Consider the following 16,897-nt stretch of genomic DNA (forward strand, 5'->3'; position numbering starts at 1 on the left):
GCTGCAGGCTGCAGGGTTTAGCGCTTTCCCTGCCGGCGGCCAAGGGTTGAAGCGTCCCGCCAGGGGTCTGGGAGCGCGGTGGAGCCCTCAAAGTGGAGAAAAGCAAGCAAACCCGGATTTTAACTGGAACGGGGAGCACCGGGGGGTCGGGAGCCTCTCTGACCAGCAGGTAGTGGGTCCTGGGCTTCAGGCCCTATTTCCTTGGAGGCTGCAGGGTTTAGCGCTTTCCCTGCCGGCGGCCAAGGGTTGAAGCGTCCCGCCAGGGGTCTGGGAGCGCGGTGGAGCCCTCAAAGTGGAGAAAAGCAAGCAAACCCGGATTTTAACTGGAACGGGGAGCACCGGGGGGTCGGGAGCCTCTCTGACCAGCAGGTAGTGGGTCCTGGGCTTCAGGCCCTATTTCCTTGGAGGCGTTTCCTCCGAGATGGGAGCCTGTAGGTAGGTTTAGTAAAGTGGCCCCTGCCGTTGGACTTCTGGCCAGGAAAGCAAGGCTGTCGAGATCCTCAGGACTGAGATGGGGCTGAGGTCAGCTCTGGGGGTCCAAACCTGCTCCAGGGGCGCCACACTCCCAACCTCTGCCCCAGCAGATTCTGGAGGCCCCAGGGGCTGGTGTAACAGGAGCAGCCTCCTCCCGGGACCTGCAAGGCCTGGGAAGGGGAGTAGCTGAGAATGGCTTGGCTGGGTCGCAGGAGCGTCCAGGAGCCAGGAAATTGGAGATGAATGGGGGAGCCTGACCTGGGTCCCTCCTCGCCTCCCCCACTGCACCACCCAGCCCACCCTTGGGCCTCCAGTGGGGAGGAAGGAGCGGAGAGGAGGTGTGCTTCACATCTGTGCATTCTCTAAGCATAGCGCAGACCTCAGAGATGGGGGGTGGCAAGCCCACACTTCTGACAGGGAAACTGAGGCTTGGAAAAGTTCAGACACTCGAAGTCCCACGGCCAGCACAGAATCCAGCTGGACTAAGTGGTGGGAGCTGATGTCTCTGACTTGGGACCCCCCTCCCACCGGGCTGGACTCCTAGAGTCCCTTCTTGCTGGTAGCTGGGAGTTTACCGCTTTAGCCAGGGAGGCCCTAGTCCACTTCTGGACCCCAGACAGCCTTCCCCGCTGCCACTGGTGCTGCCTGGCTTTGGAAAGCAGCTCCTCTGGGAGCGCTTCTTGCTTAGGTCTCTTCCCTTGTGGCTGCAGCCTGGGAGCCTGGTGGCCTGGGCTCAGAGCCCTTCTCCTCTGCCTCTCCAGAGCTGGGTGGCTCCCCTTTCTGAGCCTCAAGTTCCTTATTTGTGGAAATAAATAAACAATGGAGGGCACCTGTTCTGGGTTCCTGTTCTGTGCGTGGCCTCCTCTCTAACCCTGCAGATCTCTCTGTGCTGCGGGTGAGGGTTGAGCACGTGCTCCCTGGGTTTCTGGGAGACCAGAGTCACCCTTGATCCTGTACCTTCCTGGGGCTTGCCTAGCAGGAGGCCTTCCCACCCCCTTTGCTGACTGCCCCCCCAGTGGATCTGACACTTGTGGGGTTGTCGGTGAGCCCCAAGCCCTGCCCTGCTCACCACCTACCAGGAGCCCTGGATTCTGAGGTGGTGGTCAGCACGTAAGCTTGGTGGTGTGGCCCACCGAGGGCCTCCACTGCCCTGGCCCCTCTGCATAGGGCTGTGGGCCGTACACAAGGGCGCCAGAGGCAGCAGACCCCCAGGACCCACAGGCCTCACCCAAGCCCAGCCTGGTGGCCTTCCATCTCCACTTAGGTGTCACCCCAGGATGCCGATGTGCTCGCTGCCAGGTGTCACCCTGTTTTATTTATTTCACCAGCACAAGAGCTGGCTGTTCACCAGGATGCATTCACTGCACCCTGCAGGGGCCCTCTGGCTCTGTCATGGCAGGGGTAGGACCACACCTGCTTTGCTCTTAGCTGTGTCCCCAGCCCATCCCCCTCAGGAAAGGGAGGGCCAGGGGAGGCCTGGACTGGGGGCGGGATCTCCCACATGGCCACCCCCCCAGTCTGGACAGGAGGGGCAGCCTTGGTTCCCAGACTGGGCCTCCATCCATGCCAAGTCTCCAGGGCTGCCTTTGTGTGTGGAGGGACAGAAGGTCTGGTTCCCTGGGTGGGGGGTGGACAGTCCATGGGCTGGTGGCCAGGGACAGCAGGCCAGGACCTGTTGGGACTTCCTCTGTCCCTATGCGGACAGGCCTCCAGCAGGTGGCTGGTCTTCGACTGAAACAGCTTCCAGGCCCTGCGATCTTATCCCTGCTGTGACCCGAGGCAGGGACAATGCTATCCCATTCTACAAATGGAGACACTGAGACTTGTGGCTGCTACGACTTGGCCCTGTCCCAGGGCTTGGAAGCTGGGCCTGAAAGCGGGCAGTCAGGCAGCCCAGGCCTCACCTGCCACGCCCACACGCCTGTGCTCTGGGGCCTGCAGGCTGCCCTAAAACCTAACTTTCCCTGCTGAGAGGAGAGGTCCTGATCCAGAGGGCTCTAGGCCGAGCCCCGGGCAGGAATGTTTGTGTGAGGGGTAGGTTGGAGGGGGAGAGAAGACCTCTGACTCACCAAGCTCTCCTGGCCCTCGGGATCCTTCCTCTCCCGACTATCGTTCCATCTGTGACTCTACCTTCTTCATTCTTTCTGTCTCCCATCTCACCCCATCTTGTGTGGGACCTTCCAGAGGCCTTGTGGCTCTAGCTACATTGCCACAGGGCCTTTGCACTGGCAGCAGCTCTTCCTGGAGCAAAGGTTGCACCACTTCTTCAGAGAGGCTGTCCTTGATTTTCCCACTGGAATCGGATCCTCTTCTTTCTCCCAAATCATCCTGCCAGCCATGTCTTCTCAATCAAAGCAGTAAGCACAAAACACATGTAGGCGATGATGTTGGAGGTGGAGGCCAGCATAAAGGGACTTAGGGCCCATAGGTGGTAGCAGGGTGACTAGGGGGACCAGCGAGGCCCTGCCATCCTTGGCCATCTGACCATCCCCTCTCCCTGTAGGGCCAGTACTGCGACATCTGCACAGCCTCCAACAGCAACAAGGCACACCCTGTAAGCAATGCCATCGATGGCACGGAGCGCTGGTGGCAGAGTCCCCCACTGTCTCGTGGCCTGGAGTACAACGAGGTCAACGTCACCCTGGACCTGGGCCAGGTAGGGTCACTTTTTCTCTGGCGGAGAGGCAGGGCAGGGGAGGGTGCCGATTGCTCAGCAGGAAGCCTGAGTCCTGCTAGAGCCTTGGGGCCTTCCTTCTGCCCCAGTTTACTCAGGAATTCCTGGCGGGTATGGGAGGGGCTGCAGGAATGCAGAGCCAGCCTCCGAGGTGGGCATTCCTGGGATACCTGTGTCAGGGTTGGTCTCTTGATTGGGGCTAGGTGCAGGCTGAGGCCGCCAGCTCTGGGCCATCCACCTAGGCCTCCAAGGCTCCTGTGCATTTTCACTGCTCAGCAAGCCTCCTGCCATTTGCAGGACCTGGGTCTGACTTCACCCCTGGGCTGGGTCAGACTCACAACCTTGTCCCACTCTAAAGCCTCAGGCTCCTGCCTGCTAAAGGTGTAGCAGTAGCACTGCCCTCTGGGACCCACAGTCCCGCCTGGCCAGTCTCCTACCAGGTAGGACTAGACCAGAGGCCTGTTTCCCCGCTGTAACCTGAGGTGTTGGGAGAGAGGTGGCAGTGCCCTCTCACAGCCTGGCAAGGGCAGGTCCCTTCTTTCCCAATGTGGCAGGCCGCAGACTTGGCCCAGTGGGATAGGCAGCCAGGGGAGTGGCTGAGTCCCAGCAAGTGCCCTGGGATTTCCAGAGGACCCTGATTTTGTGGGGTGGCAGGAGAGGGGCTGCACCTAGCCTGGTCCAGGTCTGGGTGGGGCCTGGCTCAAGTTCACCTCGCTGGTTTACACTGTCAGGACTCCCCTTTCCTGCACTGAGGGGACCTTGGGCACTCTCATCTGTGGCACAGCAGCAGGGCACTTGTGGGAGGATATATGCCTGAAGGGTGAGGACCTGCTTTCCATAGCAGACACAAGACGACTGCAGAGCAGGTGGCAACATGCAGGTAGCGCTGTGGGTGGGGCTGACAGAGAACTTCTGTTGCCTCCTTCCTGGTCCAGGCCCTCTGCGCCTCAGCCCCTTTAGTATTCCTTATCGCAGAGCTGAGACAAAATACCCAACACCTGCAGGCTGTGTGGGACACGGGCTCATAAAGGGAGAGACCCACGGCACAGCAGAGCAGGCCAGGACACAGGGTCACATTTTCATAAGTTCCGGTCCTTGCATGTTGGCAGTGTGGTGTAAGGACTGGGGCAGAGAAGTCTGCTCTCTGGCATCTTGGCAGCCAGGAAGCAGGGTGAAGGAAGGAACCAGGGAGCGAGCTGCATCCTTCCAGACCACGCCCCAGTGACCCAGCTCTTTCGATCATGACCCACTCCCTGACAGCAAGGCAGACATGACACCTATAATCCAGTCACCTCCGAAAGCAGCACCCAAGCTCATGAGGCTCTTGGGGGACATCTAGATAGGAGTCGTAAGCCTCCAAAAACTGGGTCTGGAGGTTTGCCTTTACATTATTCGGAGTCAGGAGGGACTTCACCAAGTAGATGTCTTGTTTGTGCCTGTTACACCAGCTGTAAGATGACATGCCAGGGAGGAGCCCCAGTTTCCTGTCCTCCTCTCCACCCATTCTTTACTGTCTATGTGGGTGCATCCGTGGAGGCCCTGTTTTGGCTGGCCAGGGGGCTGCCCGCACTGAACACTGGGGTTTGGTGGGGCAGGTGAACCCTTTCCCGCACCATCTTCCTGGGGTTCTGTGCTGAGGTGCTGGGCTGGGCCGAGGCTGGGCTCACCAGGAAGCGGGCCTGGGGTGGACCAGCTGCCTTTGTTCTGGGATTGGAGCGGATGCCCTAGCAAGCGGGTGGGGGCGGCTGGCATGGGCACGGAGGGCTTCCTGTGAGGGCAGGGCTGGGAACGGCGGCTGGGGCTGCCTGGCTGTTCTGTGTCTCGTGCATGGGTGGTGGGTGCCCAGCCTGTGGCTTCTCGCGGGCACAGCTTGGGGCAGCCAGGGCCCCTGGACAGCACTCAGGAGGGCCTGGGCCTGGGCCTTTGGGATTCCTTCTGTAGGGGAGGGGGGCCAGGAAGAGGCTCCCTGCTGGTGACTCAGGGAGCAGTTTCCTGAGTCCCCTCCAGTTTAGAGGTCAGCGGGGGCAGTGGGGGGGATGTTCTCCTATCTCCGTGTGTCCTCTGGAAGCTTTGGGGCTGAGTGGCTTCCCCTTGCAGAACCTCACGCTGACCCTGGCCCAGGGAAAGAGAGTGCTCTAAGTGCCAGGCTCAGGCCACATGTTGGGGTCCTGACCGAGCAGCCTTGCCATGCAGGTCTCCCCAGCAGCCTCCTCCCCTCTCTGCCCACTTCAGCCCCCTCCCCAGTTTGGGGTGGGTAGGAAGTGTCAGGAGTGCCCATCCCCTTCCTGGCAGGGAGGCCCCGGCTTTGTTCTCTCTTGCATGCAAGTGGCTCAGGTGAAACTGGCTTTGTCCCAGCCCCATAGTCCCAGAGCTGCAGGGCTGGAGGAGCTGGGGCTGGTAGAGAGCACTCAGTGTGCAGAGTGGACAGGGCTGGCCTAGCTGGGTGGTTGAGGACTGGCAGTGCCAGAGGGGCTGTGTCCCCAGGACGGGAAGCCACGGGCAGGAGGAGGTGGGTCATTCCTGCAGGCGGGGTGCCGAGGAGGCACAGCTGCGGCGAAGCTACTGAGCCCTGGACAGTGAGAGTCCTCCCTGGGCATCCGGGATAACCACGGCAGAGGTTGATAAGAGGGACAGCACCAGTGTGGGAACAGACCCGGGCTGATGTCTGAAGGAAATACTGGAGCTGGCTCTCCCGAAGCTACCTCCTCGGCAAAGTTTTTTCCTCAGGAAGGGAGAATTCGGCCTGGAGATTGGTGGGCACAATGGCTGCTGGCCTGCACTGTCCTGCTGGCCTGCCCTGCCCTGCCCACCTCAGACTAGCTGGCTGGGGCTCCCTGGGAGGCCTCCTGGTCTCAGCTGCTGTTGGCATGGCGGTTATGTGGCTGAGGCCACTGGCATGGCTTCCTGGGCCTGGCTGGGCACTCAGCCATGTGGCCAGTGCCCTGAGATGGTCAGCAGGGTTGTCCAGGGAAGTGACAGGAAGTGCAGCCATGGTCTGGCTTTGGTTACAGCTGTGGCTACGACAGGTGCAGATCTGGGCCAGCCGGCCCTCCTGCCCTCTGGGCTCCTGTGGGGGATGGAACAGGGCATCTGTCCTGGTGGTATCTATCGCTGGGGAGCTCCTCCCTACATAGGGGAGATGGCAGTCCCCTGCCTCTGCCTGTCTCCTCACTCTACCTGTCCCAGTGCCAGAGGAGGTGGCCTGAGGGGCTGCCAGTGCCTGGGGCTGAGGGCCCTTCTTTCCCAGCCTGTGTCTCTTGCTGCTTCCACCCTGGCCCCTGACTACCAAATGTGGCTGTCCTTGGCACTCTGGTCACCTCACTCACTTTGTCATGCAGACACCTCGTCACCCTGCCTGGTCCTCCAGGCTCTGGCAGCCCCAAAGGCTCGTTGTCTTCTGTGTTATTAAACAACCGCCTTGCACGGGCCTCTTACCGTGCCGCTTGCACAGACTAAACTGTTTGGGTTTCGGCTCTGGGGTCTCCTTGAGGTAAACTCCACTTCCTGTGGCCCTGGGCTGACCATCTGGCCTGGTCTGGCTGCGTGGTGGAGGGAAGGGGCAGGGAGCCCGGGCTTGGCTGGGGTGGCTGGGGTCACCAAGTCCACCCACTCTGGGTCCAGCCTTGTTGCTGTACGGGGACTTCTTGGGTTATTTGCCTGGCTGGGACCCCAGCTTCCTCCAGCAGTTGAGCTCCTGTCCCTGCCCAATTCCCCACCCTGCTCTGGACAGCTGTGGGTCAAGCATCAGAGAGTTGGGGCTCCTGGGCCTCCGTGTGCCCTCAGTGGATCCCGTTTCTGTTTTTCTTCCTCGGCGATGGCCCTGCTGGGTGGCACCTCAGCTTTTCCACCCCATCGCTCGGGACAGGGTCCACACATGGCCCACATTCCAGCTCTTAGGTTGGTTGTGGAGTTGGCCGTGCTTATTTATTTCTCCAAGCGGGGGGCCGGAGTGGACCCCGCCCTGGCTGGCCTCCCTGGCCCCTGCAGTGGTGTTATCAGGTTTGCACAAGAGGTCTCTGCTGGGGTGGGGGCGGGTTGCACAGGCTGCAGGCTGCTTCAGGTGGACCCAGCACCTCCAGGGCTGGCCTGGACATCTGGAGAGGTGGAGGTAGGATGGAGAGGTCCAGGGGCCCGAGAGCTGACCTGAGGGGAGCAGTCAGGGCCTAACCTAGACCCCTGGAGCGAGGAGGGCTGCCTGCCGCCACCCAGCCCCAAGCAGGACCTCAGCCTGTGTTCTGGGACTGGCACAGGGCCTTCTTCCTGTGGAAGACCAGGCCTAGTCACAGACCACCTGCTGAGTCACATCGCTGGGGGGCGGGGTGGGTCCCTTCACCCCAGGACATACACTGTGGCTGGCACCTGTGCCCTGCCTCAGTCTCCCCAGCCTCCAGATGGGCCAGGGCAGAGCTGGGCAGTGGGCACAAGATGAAGCCCTGCTGCCTTCTGTATCGGCTCCAGCCTCAGTCTCCCCCTTTGTGTCGAGGTGACTGAGCCCTGGAGGCTGCTGGCCCCTCGGTTTCCCCATATCCCCAGGGTCTGCAGAGACGCCCGGCTCCCCTCCATGTTTGTGACTTCTAGACCTGTCCTGGTGGCCTGGCCCTGCCAGGTGGTGCTGACTTCTGCTCGCCCTCCCCAGGGACAGATGTTACTTCCTCCTGAGCCCTGAACCTTTTCACTCTGAGAAAACTCCTTCCTCTGACCCTTGCTCTCTGTACCTCTTCCCACTGCTGTGCCCAGACAGGGGAAGTGGCTTCCCAGGACCTCTCGCTCCTGAAGTCTAGGGCCCACCTGAACTACTGCCCTGCCTGGCCCCTGTGCACCTGGGACACTCACTGCCCACCATGGGGCAGGGCCATGGGGCAGAACCCCTCCTCAGGAACCCTGGCCCTCTGAGGTCAGGCTGAGCGGGGACAGGGGACACAGTGGCTGCTGGCCTGGAGCCGTGCCTGCCCCAAAATAGCCAGTTTTTTAAAATAACCAGCGTCTTTTGTTTGGCTTTTGCTTTAAAAGACATTTTTTCCCCTTCTACACAGAACTATGTAGCAGCGGAAAGGTCAGCCGGAGTTGGCAGCTGTGTGGAGCAGGGCGAGTCGGGGAGGGCTCTGTCCAGGAGGCCGGGGTCTGTGCCATGCCCAGGCCATGCCAGGGGAGCGCTGTGGCACTGGGAGCAGGGACCAGGCTGGGCTCAAGGGGAGTGTTGAGGCTCACTCTTCCCTCCCTTCAGCATCTGGCCTCAAGTCCAGCTGTCCAGGGCCTTGTCTGATGGACAGTGGCTCGAACGGACAGTGAGCTGAAGGTCCCGGTCTCTGAGTGTGTCCCCCACAGGAGCAGTTTCCGTCCCCCCTTGTCCTGCCCACCCATATCTTGGAGTCAATATTTGTGAAAGTGCTCTCAGCTGGGAAGAATGCAGGGCCAGCCAGCCTGGGAAGGACAGTGTGACCGGCAAGGCTGCAGCCTGGGCCACTGCTCAGAGAAAGGCAGGGGTGGGCCCCAGAGCTCGGTTGGGTCCTGCTAATCTCCTTAGAGCCCTCTTTGAGGGCTGGGCTCCAGCAGTGCCAGAGCATCCAGTGCCCATGTCTGCCAGCCCCTAGTCTCCCCACATCCCTGGCCCTCCTCACACAGACCTTTTGCTGCCCTGCTGTCCCAGCCCCTGGATCCCAGCAGCGTTGCAGGGCTCGGGCGGCAGGACGAGCTGGGGGCCTGAGTGTGGGATCTTCCAGAGGCTGGAGCACCTCCCCCACAGGCGGGGCTGCCTCTGCTCCCCCACGGGGACCAGGAAGATGACCTCAGAGCCTGGCAGCCACTGAATAGGCCCGTACCCCCACCCAGGGGAGGCTGAGCTTGGCTTGAACCAAGTCCCTGCCACGCCTGGCCTTGCCCCGCCTGCATTTAGGTGTCTGTGCCTCCCAGGGCTGGAGCTGTGTGGGGCCCATGGTCCCACCTGGGGTACCAGGTAACCTCAGGCTCATTTAGGCTGAGATGAGGGTACCCATAGGCCTTGTGCGGTCCTGGGGGACCCTGCCCTACTCCCTGCATCGCCAGCTGGCACCTGCTGGGACAGAAAATCCTCCGGAGCAGTGGTTCCCAGGAGTCCTCTGCCCCCTGCACTGGTCAGACCAGGCCCTGCCCGTGCAGCTTCGGCTCCTTGGTGCTGTGACACACACAGAGCAAAGCTCCCCGACAGTGGCCCTGACCCCCTGGGTCATTCCCTTTGCTCCAGCCGGGGCTGAGCTCTACCTGCCCTCAGAACTTCCAGGCTGGTAGGAAGGCCATAGTTCCCTCTGCTCAGCATGGGGTTAGAGACCAGCTCGCAGGTACCCTAGGCACAGTGGGACACCGACCCATGGCCCAGGAACTCAGGCCTGTGGTGGGTGGGGAAGGGCCACCCTTGCACCCCCGGTGCCAGTGCCAGCCCAGGCTCTAAAGGGAAGCTGCCTCTTCATGGGGCAAATGACCTGCCCATGTCTGCAGCCTCCCTCGGCAGAGGGGGTTCTCAGCACAGGTGACCTGAGGGTCCCCCAGCCTGCAGGCAGGGGAGCCCACAGGTGGTCACACAGAATGGATAGAGATGAGATTTGGTCCTGAGGACAAGGCTGGGGGCGTCTGAGGAAGAGGGAGAGGCGGGCTGGTGGGGACTGGGCCTGTGGAGGGGTCTTTTTTCTGTCCTGGAGGAGATCGAGGGCCAAGTGCGGGTGGATGGGCTCTAGTCAAGAGGCTTCCTGAGGAGGCTTCCACAGTGCCTGCCCTGTGAGGGTGGGGCCAGGTGGGGCCAGGGCCACAAGGCTTCATGAACTCTCAGGGCAGGTGTGTGGCTTCCTCTGGCCAGGAAGACAAGAAAGAAGGCTGTGGGCTCCTCCCTCAGGCAAGGCTGGGCCAGTACCAGGAGGAAGTGGATGAGGCTGTCTGGGCAGAGGCTTTGGGGTTCTGGTACTTCAGAGGAACAGCTTGCTCTGCCCGGGCTGGGACCTACCCTGGACTGTCCAGGCCACAGCTAAACTGCAGCCCCAACTCCTGGCTGCTTGGGCTCTTCTGGGCTTAGTTCTGGGAGGGCTGGTTTTCCAGTTGGTCTCCCCTGAGGGACCCCCTAAAGGCAGGGGCTGCCGCTTCCTCTGTGCTGCTGCGCTCCTGGGGCCTCAGTGGACAGGTCAGCATGAAGATTCAGGAGCAGATGACAGGGTAAGACTGAGACAGGACCTGTGGCGGGAGGAGCATTCACCAGTCCAGTTCGGAGCTGGGGCGTTGAGGGTCCTGTCGGCTCCTGGGTGGGCATCAGCGCTTTGCGGACCTTGGGTTGTACTTCCGTGTCCACCCTTGGCCCTGTCTGGAACCTACAGACAGGCTGCTCCCTAGGGTGCCCCTCCTGCCCACACCAGGCCCCATCAGCAGCCACAGAGCCGGAGGGACCCAGGGGGCCCTGAGCTCTTTGGGGAGGAGGCTGGGGATCTGGGCCTGGGCCAGGCCACCTCTGGGATCGGAATCCCATTGTCCCCCACTGTCCGCAGTGGGGCCCTGTCCTGTGGGCCCAGCTGGCCTCCCCCAGGGCTCCTCAGCTGCTCACCTGCATACCCACAGGTGCCCTGGGCATGGGAGGGGCCGCTGCACCCCTGCTGTGGCCTCACACCTGGCGCAGGCTGGCCCCAGCAGCGTGGAAGGGTCCCAGAGCCCTGCGTCTTTGCTGCCCCACCGCAGGTCTTCCACGTGGCCTATGTGCTCATCAAGTTTGCCAACTCCCCTCGGCCGGACCTCTGGGTGCTGGAGCGCTCCACAGACTTTGGCCACACCTACCAGCCGTGGCAGTTCTTCGCCTGTGAGTGGAGCCGTGGGGTCTGCGCGTGGCCCTGGGACCTGATTGCCACCGCTCCTTTGTCAGGGTCCCAGGGCGCTGAGCCCTTCCCTCGTGCCTGGCTGCTCTGTGGGACAGGACTGTCAGTGCCAGCCTCCCGGAGGCAAATGAGAGTTTGTTGGCTCATGTCCCACTCCTGGGCGCGGCTGGCGTGAGTGCTGATGGCGCCCGGAAGCTCGGGACCATCTCTTGGCTCCTCTGGACTGGCAGCACGATCGAGCAGCTCCCTTCATGACAAAGTGGCCCTGGCAGCTCCGATCCACTTCCTGCCAGCTTAGCTGCCTGTCAGGGAGCGCTGGAGTCACCAGCTGGCCCTGGCCATGTTGGCAGCTTAGGGCTCCCCTCAGACAGGCCCATCCACGTGACCCTGAGACTGAGGGAGAGCCAGTTTTCTAGTGGGCAGCTGGCACTGTCCTCAGGGAGGGGTGGTGGTGGTCATCTCAGAGGGACGCTTGCTTGTCAGTGTGTTCCAAGGAGGGGATGGCACCTGGGCTGGGCTACTGCGTCTTGTGCCAGTCCAGCCTCCCTGGGTGTGGGCAGGGGCCAGGGCACCACCATCTGCCAGAATTCTGCTCTTTGGCAAACCAGTCCTGTGGGGCAAGGCCTCGTTGGAGGGGTACCCCCTCCAGGGCATGGTGCCCCGTTTCAGCAAGGTGAAGGGCGACAGAGGCACTGCTTTGGGGCCCAGGCCCTGCTCACCCTCAGCTCATTTCCACAGCCTCCAAGAGGGATTGCCTGGAGCGCTTCGGGCCTCAGACGCTGGAGCGGATCTCTCAGGATGATGATGTCATTTGTACCACCGAGTACTCGCGCATAGTGCCCCTGGAGAATGGCGAGGTGGGCCCGGGTGGGGTGGTGCACAGGGGTCCTGCTGAGGCGCTGGGTCCACCGATGGCAGTGGCTGGGTGCTGGTGCCACACTGTCCGCTGGTCACCCAGCCTTGCCTGCCACGCCACCCGTAGATTGTGGTGTCCCTGGTGAACGGGCGTCCCGGAGCCATGAACTTCTCCTATTCACCGCTGCTGCGTGACTTCACCAAAGCCACCAACATCCGGCTGCGTTTTCTGCGCACCAACACGCTGCTGGGCCACCTCATGGGCAAGGCACTGCAGGACCCCACCGTCACCCGCCGGGTGAGCCTCCCAGGCGGCCCAGGAGTGGGCTGGGTCGGGGCGAGGAGCAGAGTGGAAGGAGCTGGCTTGCTGGGGGAGGGGACATCCCTGGTGGGCGCAGGGCATGGGGTGGTCGGCGCGCGGTCAGGGGAACTCACGGCCCTGGGTTGCAGTACTACTACAGCATCAAGGACATCAGCATCGGCGGCCGCTGCGTCTGCCATGGCCACGCAGATGTCTGTGACGCCAAAGACCCCTTGGATCCTTTCAGGTGAGTCCTGGGCTCCCCACCAGTCCCCCAGCCTGACGGAGTGAGAGACTCCTTCCATTGTCCACCAGCTCCGTGTGGGACCTGTACCAACTGCCCCTCTGTGGCCGGTCAGCAAGGGATGTGGACGGCCGGGCTGTGTGAGCCTCCCTAGGCTTCCTTGTCTGGGTGGGGAGGGTTGTTCATAGCCGGGGGAGGTGGGTTTCCCAAGACCCATGGAGGAGAGTCAGCGAAGAAGGCCGTCAAAGCTGCAGCCCTGTGATCCCAGCACTCCGGAGGCTGGAAGGTCACCATGAGTTCGAGGCCAGCATGGGTTCAAGGCCAGCCTGAAAGAGCAAGACCCGGTCTCAAACAAACAAACACACAAACCTGGGCTGCATACGTGTGCCCCCCCAGACGGACAGGTGCCCACTGCTTACCCAGGCAGCCCTCGTGCACTTTGGGAGTGCCCTCTCCCAGCTCCTCCACTTTTCCCCATGACACAGACACAGCAAGGGCAGACATCAAGTGCAGGACGAGGACAGCCGGCACCCCCTCGAACGCATCCTGTGCTCATCCAGCCAAGGGCCCCAACCTCCTGGGCGCCCTGCACGGCCCTGGCCCTGGCTCTCACCACAGCAGCACAGCATGTTCCAGGGCCCGCCCAAGCCAGCAAAGTCCTGCTCCTTGCACTTGGGCTCACTTAGATATAGGATGTGCTGTGGGCCCCTGCTGAGCTCTCACAGCGCTGCCCACATCCCAGTGTATAGAGGAGGCAGGTGAGGCCCAGGCAGGATGAGCTTGGCCTCGCTCCATGGAGCCTTCCGCAGAAGTGGCTGGTGGCTCTGAAGGAGGGTGGCACAGTCACCCCAGCCAGAGACGCAGCAGGCCGCTGCCCTGGAGCCCTAGGCCCCGGGACACATCCTACAAGCAGGTCCCAGCCAGTGTGGCTCCAGGCACCGCTCCATTGCCCTGGGAAATTAAGTGCCCAGTGGGAACACAGCTCCAGATGCTGGGGTGGAGCCAACCAGACAGCCAGATTGGCCTCAGCAGAGATGAGAACCTGGGGCCTGGGGGCCAGGCCTGCCCTCACCTGCCGGGACAGGCACTGGCATCCCTGTGACTCACTGTGTGCAGCTGGGCAAGCGCTGAGCCCAGCTCACCGCAGGGCATCTCCCAGAACCCCAGACCTTGTCACCATGGCCTCCACGGTGTACTTGTGTCCCATCCATTCTGCCACACTGTCCTCGTGCTGCCCAGTGTCACCTCTGCTGCTCCTGCAGGAGGAACAATGCCCCCAGCTGCCTCTCCTCTATTATTATTTTGAGACAGAATCCTGCTGTTTAGTTCAGGCTGGCCTTGAACTCCCAGTGATCTTTCTGCCTCAGCCTCCCAAATGCTGAGATGCACAGGTGTGCTCCTCCACACCAGCAGCCCCTTTTCCTGCCCTCCCATCCTGTGTGTCACCCGCTGCCGCTCCGCCCACGGCCCCGCCTCCATCACTACCACTGTGCTGTGCGCCTTCTCTCCGCTCCTCGGTTCAGAGACTGCACGTTTGTCTCTGTTGGAGGCACCCTTCCATTTCTCTCCTCTTTCTTGTTGTCACGTGGGAGCCCCTACCTTTTGACAGGCCTGCCTGACAGCGAGCTGCTCTGCTGCCTCCCTGAGCCACCCCTGGGCCGAAGTCCCATGAGCCTGGCCGCGTGTTATCCCCTCTGCAGTGCCCGCCGGCCTCCCTCGCTCTCGCTCAGAGTCCCAGGGTTGTCCCGTCCCCGGCGAGACTCGCCGTGACCATCTCTCGGGAGTATTCTGAAATGGCCGTGTGACCCCACTCCGAGCCTCTGCAGAGTCAGGTGCAGCCGGCTGTGGTTCTTGCGGGGCGGTGCGTCTCCTGACGCTTTGGAGGATCCTCCCTCTGTCTCTGGGTGTCTCTCCGTGCTCAGAGAGTCCATTTTTGCTCCAGTTGTTTTATCTCCCCGAGTGTCTTCTCTTCTGGGTGGTTTTCCGAGCTGCTGTCTGTCCTCTGTGTTCTGCAGATCGCTCAAAGTGCTGAGGGTTAGCTGTGTCTCACGTTACTCGAGACTGCTGTCTCCCTTCTGCCTCCTCTCCTGGGCCTCCCACTAGATGGGGGATGTCATAGGGCTCCCTCTGGCGCAGAGCTCTCACGCTGTCATCTGCCTCCCGGACTGCTTCCCCAGAGCTCTGCCCACCTCCCTGTTGTCGGCGGTGCCTGAGCCTCTCAGCTTGGCTGTTCTTTCTCGCATCTGCCCACTCTTTTCCCCCTACTCCTCCCTTCCTCCCTCTTGTCTTTCCTTCTTCCTGTGTTGCTGGGGATGGGCCCCGGGGCCCCAGGTGTGTAGACCAAGGCTCTGGCGCTGAGCTGCACCCTCAGCCCCACATCTGCTTCTCCGTAGCATCGTGTCTCCTCTTGAGCTTTCGATTGCTTTGTTGATCATCAGCTTAAATGTGCCTTGGCAGTGCCTGCCAGGCCGCTGTCAGGTCTGGTGCTGCTCCCCGTGTGTCTGCTGGCCCTTCCGAATCGTTGCTGCACGGCTGTCCTGAGCAGGGCTTTATCTGCATGCTGTCCGTCTGTCTAGACTGGGGAGCAGCCTTCCAGCATAGCTTTTGAGGGCCTTCCCCGAACACCCCAGGGAATCGCCACCCCAGCATCGCTTAATGTTAACTCCTCGTGTTTGTTTTGGGGTCCTAGGCCTTGTAGATAATTGAGAAATGATCACCAGCTTGGGCCCCTGGCTTCCCACCCTCGGGCTTGGGGTCAGGACAGACGGGCTAGTTGTTGATCACCTCTACTGTTGGGCAGTGAGTTTCCTGGTTCCTCCTTTTCTGAGGATATGGCCTTTCCAGATGTTCCTGGATTCCGAGGGGAAACAGTGTTGGCTCCTGAGGCCTGGAGGATGCTGTGGGTGCCAGGGCTGGAGTCGAGTGGTTTGAGACTCAGGCTGGCTCCTTGGGTCCTGCTCAGGAAATCCGTAGCCCAGCAGCCGGGAGCCAAGTGCAAAGTGGCCCAAGGTGTGGGGTCTCTGGCTTGGGCGTCCTTCTGCACAGTGCACGGCTCCACTCTCCGTCCTCAGCTCTGAGCCGCTGTCCCCCTGCCCACGGGAACAGCAGGCAGCAGGCCAGCGCTCTGGCATGCTGTCCACCCCATGCTAGAAGAGGAAATGGTTCTTGGCCACTCACCCGAGGGGGTGCCCTGGACACGTGGGGTGTCTAACTGCCCGCTAGATGAGGTCCTGGCCTCAAAGGGGAGCAGATGTGTCCCTTTCCCTGGGGCCTGGCTGAGGGAGGCCCGGGCGTGGGCCCTGCTCGTGGTGGGAAGGCCAAGGCTCCAGGCCACCGAGCCCAAAACCCCCTCCCCACCCCCACTCTCCTCCAAGCCACCATCTCATCCCCGCTCTCGCAGCTCTGCAGAGCCATGAGTGGGCAACGCTGGGGTCCAGGCTGGGACTGCTGGGGAAACTGAGGACAGGGAACCGCATACACATGCAGGCCAACCGGAGCCGGGGGCACCACAGGCCCTCTGGGGTGGGGACCGAGGACCTGCCCCACAGGGCCAGCCCTGTGCCTCTGGGGGAGGTCCAAGGCTCTCGGTGTCCACGCGTCACCCACAGGCTGCAGTGTGCCTGCCAGCACAACACATGCGGGGGCTCCTGTGACCGCTGCTGCCCCGGCTTCAACCAGCAGCCGTGGAAGCCGGCCACCACCGACAGCGCCAACGAGTGTCAGTGTGAGTCTCCCCACGCCCACACACGCCACACTGTGGGTCCATGGCATACGGGCCGTGTCCTGGTGGACGTGCTGACCGCTGTGTCCTCTGCTCTCCAGCCTGTAACTGCCACAGCCATGCCCACGACTGTTACTATGACCCTGAGGTGGACAGACGCAGTGCCAGCCAGAACCAGGACAATGTGTACCAGGGTGGGGGCGTCTGCATCGACTGCCAGGTGGGCCCGGCGGCAGGGAGGTGCGGGCTGGCATGGGGGAGCAGTGCCCAGGCTCACAGCACCTGCGTTCACAGCATCACACCACTGGCATCAACTGTGAGCGCTGTCTGCCCGGCTTCTACCGCTCCCCGGACCACCCTCTCGACTCGCCCCTCGCCTGTCGCCGTGAGTGGGCTTGGGCCGGTACAGGGAAGGGGCGTCCTGAGCTTCGGGGCCTGCCTGGGAGGAGGTTCTAGGCCTCGGTGGGCAGCAGGCTCTCGTGCATCCTCGGCCCTGCTGCCACACGAGGGAGGCAGGGCTGCTCCACCTTAGGGCCAGCTCCTTGGGGCCCGCAGCTCTGGGCTTGGGTCTCACAGATTCCCAACCCAATCCCACCCAGGCTGCAGCTGTGAGTCCAACTTCACCGATGGGACGTGTGAGGACCTGACCGGCCGCTGCTACTGCCGGCCAAACTTCACCGGGGAGCACTGCGACATGTGTGCCAAGGGCTTCGTAGGCTTCCCACACTGCCACTGTGAGGCCTGGCTGGGGGTGCAGGGGAGCCCCGGACCCCTGCCTGCTGGACCCGGGAGCCCTGGGGGGGGC

The 16,897-nt window shown here is 62.2% G+C and overlaps 1 protein-coding gene across 1 annotated transcript in view; it reads left to right on the top strand.

The window, feature by feature from the left end:
- The window catches only part of Lama5 (laminin subunit alpha 5), an 80,310-nt gene that overhangs the window by 29,206 nt on the left and 34,207 nt on the right, over positions 1-16,897 (top strand). The window contains exons 3-11 of the mRNA XM_033766968.1: positions 2,978-3,130; positions 10,838-10,955; positions 11,710-11,828; positions 11,954-12,124; positions 12,277-12,374; positions 15,980-16,095; positions 16,194-16,312; positions 16,387-16,477; positions 16,692-16,826. Coding sequence (XP_033622859.1) covers positions 2,978-3,130; positions 10,838-10,955; positions 11,710-11,828; positions 11,954-12,124; positions 12,277-12,374; positions 15,980-16,095; positions 16,194-16,312; positions 16,387-16,477; positions 16,692-16,826 — 1,120 coding nt within the window. The remainder of the gene's footprint in view (positions 1-2,977; positions 3,131-10,837; positions 10,956-11,709; positions 11,829-11,953; positions 12,125-12,276; positions 12,375-15,979; positions 16,096-16,193; positions 16,313-16,386; positions 16,478-16,691; positions 16,827-16,897) is intronic.

The sequence above is a fragment of the Fukomys damarensis genome, unplaced genomic scaffold (assembly GCF_012274545.1).
Source record: "Fukomys damarensis isolate Sample0158 unplaced genomic scaffold, DMR_v1.0_HiC HiC_scaffold_22, whole genome shotgun sequence".
Taxonomy (NCBI): Eukaryota; Metazoa; Chordata; class Mammalia; order Rodentia; family Bathyergidae; genus Fukomys; species Fukomys damarensis.